The sequence below is a fragment of the Cyprinodon variegatus genome, unplaced genomic scaffold (genome assembly GCF_000732505.1).
Source record: "Cyprinodon variegatus isolate N-32 unplaced genomic scaffold, C_variegatus-1.0 Scaffold1552, whole genome shotgun sequence".
Lineage (NCBI taxonomy): Eukaryota > Metazoa > Chordata > Actinopteri > Cyprinodontiformes > Cyprinodontidae > Cyprinodon > Cyprinodon variegatus.
The window spans coordinates 52,918-58,750 of record NW_015152005.1 but is presented as its reverse complement, the minus strand read 5'-3'; the positions used below and the strand labels follow the sequence as shown (position 1 = coordinate 58,750).

At 39.0% G+C, this 5,833-nt stretch overlaps 1 protein-coding gene across 1 annotated transcript in view; it reads left to right on the top strand.

Moving 5' to 3' along the window:
- The window catches only part of ccdc39 (coiled-coil domain containing 39), a 28,678-nt gene that overhangs the window by 13,503 nt on the left and 9,342 nt on the right, over positions 1–5,833 (top strand). Inside the window, exons 6-16 of the mRNA XM_015403729.1 lie at positions 717–845; positions 945–1,136; positions 1,206–1,309; positions 1,384–1,516; positions 1,711–1,905; positions 1,999–2,163; positions 2,253–2,390; positions 4,431–4,639; positions 4,752–4,863; positions 4,953–5,112; positions 5,208–5,314. Coding sequence (XP_015259215.1) covers positions 717–845; positions 945–1,136; positions 1,206–1,309; positions 1,384–1,516; positions 1,711–1,905; positions 1,999–2,163; positions 2,253–2,390; positions 4,431–4,639; positions 4,752–4,863; positions 4,953–5,112; positions 5,208–5,314 — 1,644 coding nt within the window. The remainder of the gene's footprint in view (positions 1–716; positions 846–944; positions 1,137–1,205; positions 1,310–1,383; positions 1,517–1,710; positions 1,906–1,998; positions 2,164–2,252; positions 2,391–4,430; positions 4,640–4,751; positions 4,864–4,952; positions 5,113–5,207; positions 5,315–5,833) is intronic.

Here is a 5,833-nt window from a genome sequence, read left to right as displayed (position 1 = left end):
TTCGAATAAAACCTACACCCCGCTATAATTACTTTAGTAAGCTGTCCAGACCAATCAAAATGTTTTGCGCAATTGTGCAAACGTTAAAACAATTATGTATTGTGACGTCATCAAAAGGCGCAGGCCCCCGTGTCAATCTGGCAGCCCGAGTCAATCTGGTACCTACACCGGCTCCGTCATGCTGGTTTTCCTTCCGTATGAGCGCCACAAGCGTCACGTCACGTGACTAAGAAAGCGTAACGGGATTGGCTGGGTGTTGGACGCCACAATCCATCGCTAATATCTGTGACCTGAAGTAACCCATCCCTTTTTACACTGAATTTAGACGCCGGATTTAAGACGGTGAAATAGAGCCAGTTGAATCTCAGGAGGCTGAAAATATTGAGTTTGAATTTTGAAAAGTTGAATTTTTTTATATGCAGATTTTTTTTAACACTGAAAAATAAGTATTGAAAATGTAATCACTTTGAAATAGGAATGTGAATTTTTAGCTTGAAGAGAAAATAACAAATTAAATTTCAACTGTGTAGAAATAATAACAATGAATTTTTTTTAGGTCAAAAATGTGTTCTGAATATATTTTAACACTGAAACAGTAAGTACAAACATACAACATTTAAATCTCAGTGGCATTTTTAATTCAAATCCCAGCGACACAGATTTACTTCCGTATGATTGTTTTAATGTCTTTCTTTTTGTAAATGGTGTCCATGCAGTTAGCTTTGGCCAAGACCTTAGAAAACATAGAGCAGACTCGCTCTGAGATCCAGCAGCTCTTCAATCAATGTGAAAACACCATCAAGCAGAAAAAGCAACTGGACTCCAATATGCAACAATGCGCTTTGGTAAGGTGCTACTGGTGATAAAATCTACAGCTACTTTACAATTTTTCTAAACCAAAACTATCTTGGAACTTGAGCTCTTTGCTTCTGTTTTCATTCCAGCATCTTGCTCAAGGCAAGCAGCAAATATGGGAAAGGAATGCCAGCATTACAGAGCTGAAGCACAGGTTGGATACGGAGATGAAGAACAACGAGGAGCTTCAGAGGAACATCGCAGCAAAAAAGAGGCAGGGGGTGATATTACAGCAGCAGCTGAAGGAGCAGGAGGACGACATTGGCAGGATGCAGGATGAGGTGAGTTATCAATCCAAACCTCACTGAATGGCAGCGTAATCTCCCTGTCTTAAACCGTCTGTCTTGCAGCTCAAAAGCAGCAAAGTCATGCTGGACGGAAACCTGTCCGATGTCAGGTTTATGAAATCCCAAATATCCAGAATGAAGAAAGACATCGCACGCAACGATGAAAAGTCAGTGAAACATAAGGCATTGCAGAGTCCAAGTCACTGGGTTAAACTGCACAGATTCTGTGTTTGTGTTGCAGAATAAAGGAGGGTGAGGTTTACAATGCTGCTCTGGAGGAGAAGCTGAGGAGTGTGATCCAGACTGCTCTCAATGAGGAGGAGAGAGCTGCTCAGATGGAGCAGATGATTAAGGAAACTGATCAGGCCATCAAGGTGAGATGCTGAACAGCGCAAGCTTATGAGCAGTACAAAGATCCTTCCTTCCTGACTGACGGACGGACGGACAGGCGGACGGATAGATGGACGATCAGTCAATCAAAAACAGGATCCAGATAAGCAGAGCTGTTTTGATCAGGGTGCTGTGCAGTTCTTCTCCAGTGTAACCCTGTGCTTCATACTTCCTCTAGAAGTTGGAAGTTCAGCAAAATTACCTGATGGAGGAGCTATTCCGCCAGAAACACCAGTTCAAGCTCCTCAAAGAGAAGGAGAAGAGTCTCACCACCCAGATTTCGACGAAGAAATTCACCACGTCCAGCTTGCAAAAAGAGCTCACTAAGCTGGAGAAACAACAGACTGATCAGCAGATGATCATGAACAAACAGGCATGTTTTGTTCTCAAACTCTTCAACGTCTCTAAGAGTAGCGCTTCACTGTAGAGCGTCTGACTTTCATTCTGTCTTTCATGCTTTGAATAGGTCGTTAAGATACATTGGCTGCAACTCCAATTAGCCAAGCTGAAGGGTGACGTTCATGAGGATGAGAAAGAGGTGTTGGAGACGAGGCTTGGTGAGCTGAAAAAAACTCTGGAGGAAAAGAAATCGACAGCCAAAAGTCTTAAGAGTGCGCTTGGGGACTGTGAGGTCTGCTACATACAATATCTCAAAGATGTTTCCTTTAATGATCCAGCGAAACGACATTGTTTGACATACTGCAAGCATGTCTTTGGCAGGCTAATATACACTTTATGAGGAAGGAGATGGAGAAGTCAGAGGCCCTGAAGAGAGACCTGTCTGACAGGGTCCAGGAGAAGGACCAAGTTTCTGAATATCTCAAAAAGGAGTTGAAGAAGCTGCAACTGAAAAACATGGTCAGTATGCTGGCATTACATATGACTGAGTAAAGGTATCAATCATGCAAAGCGGAAACAATCCAAAACCCTCACCAACACAGGGAAAGTTTTTATCACACTCAAACAGTCATTGTTACACAGCAGCCATCGTCATTGATGCAGCAATATGAGAAAATCTCTCCATCTCTAGTGATGGTGAAAGGTCACATTCCTACGGAAGAGGATTAGGGCCACTGAAAAAAAAAAAAAAAGTTTACTGATTTTAAAATTTTATTTCAATTTAGTATTGGAAAAAAGTCAGAATTCTGACTTTAATCTCAGAATTCTGACTTTTTCTCAGAATTCTGACTTTAATCTCAGAATTCTGACTTTAATCTCAGAATTCTGACTTTTTTCTCAGAATTCTGACTTTAATCTCAGAATTCTGACTTTTTTCTCAGAATTCAGACTTTTTTTATTGTCAGAATTTAGTCAGAATTCTGAGAAAAAAGTCAGAATTCTGAGAAAAAAGTCAGAATTCTGAGAAAAAAGTCAGAATTCTGACTTTAATCTCAGAATTCTGACTTTTTTCCCATACTATACTGAAATAAAATAAAAAAAATCAGTTAACTTTTTTTTTTTCCAGTGGCCCTAATCCTCTTCCGTATGTATGCAATCACACGTGTATTGAAAAGAAAATGCATAATGCATATGGAAAGACTCAGTGTATCACATACATTGCAAAATAAAACTCCTGTAGGTAAACTACATTTTTTTTTTTTTCATTTGTCAGAATTTTTGATGAAGACTCTAGTTTCAAAACGTTGAGTTATTTTCTGACAATTAGTTCAAGGTTTAGGATTCACAGGGTTAAAAAACAAGGAAGTCCAAAGAATGATGCTTAGAAAATATCAGAGCGTACCCAGAGAGCGTCTAGACAGGAAGCCAGCGCAGGATTAAAAGTACATTTTTATTTTTTAATTTTGCTTTCAAACCTTCTGGGTGAACCCCTTTTTATTTGGTTTCAACTGCAAGATGTAAAAATAACCTATAGTGCAAGAATACCAACAAACAAATCAAATAATTCAGGAATTATGATAAGTGTTTTTATACATCCTTAGGATTGTAAAACAAGGTTTTAAACAAAAATCTATCTTTATTCTGTAAAGAAATATTTTATCTGTCCACTCAAGTGTACTTTATGCATTTTTTATATGGTAAAAAAATCATTATACCAACAAAGTAGTTGCATAGATATAGTTGTAATTTAGGTTTACAGTTGTAATATGGTATTCTGTTGGAATGGTGATTCCTCTAGAAACATGTAGAAACTGAAAAAGCTGAAGTGTCTGGTTTCTTTCGCTGACTTTTTTTTTTTCCATTGCAATGATCAACAAATGGGGTTTTTTGTATGGGAACTTTAATTACTGCCAGCCCGCTCCATCATTCTTCTACCATAGAAGATCTCAGGTAATTTAGTTTTGGAAAAGCTCTGCTCTGCAGATTCAGCAGTAACAGGGAGAGTAAAGTCCATCAGAAATCCAAGAGATCTTGGATCCACTTTACTACAATTAAAGGTTTAGAAGTATTAGAAATACTTGCAACAAACCTTGTTGGTGGGCCCACATGTTTCTGTTGGTGGTTCCCTTCAGGGTCTTCATAACTTTATTTCTTCCTATAGATACTTTAATCTTACAGGTCTAGCTCCCATAGGCATGAATGGTCTGACCAGTTCATATAGTGGTATTGTCCGTACCACTATATGGACGAAACAATCAATTTTGATTGGGTGATTGATTGTTAAAATTGTTGTTATCTGAGTCTATGATTGATTGTTTGGTAGAGTAAACAAACTATTTTAGTTAAAAACACCCTCAGAGCAGTTATGCAATTATGGTAAAATGGTAGAAAAAAAAAAAAGTTGAAGTTTTAGCTTCGACTTTTTTAATTGTCTTTATAGAAATATCTTTGAGGGACCTTTTGCTGTCTGATTATTAATTAAAAAGAAAATCAGTTGATTAATCAATTAGCAAAATAACCAGCAGTTTCAGCTCTAGTTATCTGTCTTTTTGCCATCAGGATGTGAAAGTGGAGAACAACGTCTTACGGAGAGAAGTTGGGCGTGTCCGGGATCTCGTCTACGTAGAGGCAGAAAGCATGCTGTCCCTGGAGATGAGGAAGTTAGAGCTGGAGAAAGTCATGCAAGAGAGGGAGCAGGAGATTAAAGTTTACACAGGAATGCTCAGACAGCAGCTGAAGATTACTGAGAAGGACAGGCAGCATCTGAGGTGGGAAAGCCTGTAGCTCATCTAAAGCGCAACAAAAAACATAACCGTACCAAATGTTTATGTCTTTATTTCAAGCAAAAACTCTGTAATTTGTCCCTTAATTCTGTCTCAGCATGGAATTAAATGAAAAACTGTCCAAAATTGACAAGATGAAGAAACGTTTTGAAGCCATGGAAAAAAATATGACTGGTCCTGAGGAGAAATACCAGACTTGCATCACTAAGGTGGGGAACCTTTGACCGTGCAGAGCCCGTATGCTGCAGCCCTCCAATCACCTCCAATCATTGCTGCTTGTTTTTTGTTTTTTTACTAGGCTGTGCTAGAGAAAATGGAACTTCAACAGAAAACAGATGAAATAGACGCTCAAGTCCGCAAGATGGAGCTCGAAACTAAAGCCCTCCAGAACACTGTGCAGCTGTTCACTGATGGCTCCTCCTTCTTTCACAGTCTTCTCAACAAAGCAACGAAATGCTGTACGTATGACGGAAAGTTCTGGAAGAAGATGAAAGTCACATTAGCTGGAAAACATACAAACAGAGATGAAACTTAACAGAAATGTTTTTTCAAGGTCCAGAGTATCAGGAAAACGAGAAGCAACAGGAGGAAATGAAGGCCACCGAGGAAAAGCTGAAGTTAAAGAAGCAAGAAGTTTGTTCGCTACGCGAGGAAATCCAGGTTCTTTAGAGTTTAAGGATAAGTTAATAGCAGCATAATGCAATGCATTAATATTATCTGTTAAAAAAGAACAATCTAACCACGGTCTGAGGATTACACATATGAAAATATACCCTGATGCTTTGGTGTTTGGAGGGTCCCAAATGTTTATATCTGTTGAATTTTCCCAGATTATTTTTCTCCCTAGGTCTCCGGGTTTGAAATTATTTATATTTTCTAAAAACTTTGAAGTATGTTACCGGATTATTTGTAGTTTTCGTTTTTTTTCTCTACATTTTCTATCACATAAAATCTGAATAAAGAAACAGTTTGAAATCTCTTAACCCCACACTGCTCCTAGCCTGGTGAGACCATCCTGATCTCGCGAGCTTTCAAGGTTTCACTCGCAGATCAGTCTGGAGACTCTCCGTTAAAGAAAATCTGGAGCCGTTCACCAAACGAACGTCCAATCAGCGTTGGCTTTGAGGCGGGTTGAGGTGTGACGCAACGAGAAGCGCGACAGTTCAGTCCAAAGAACAT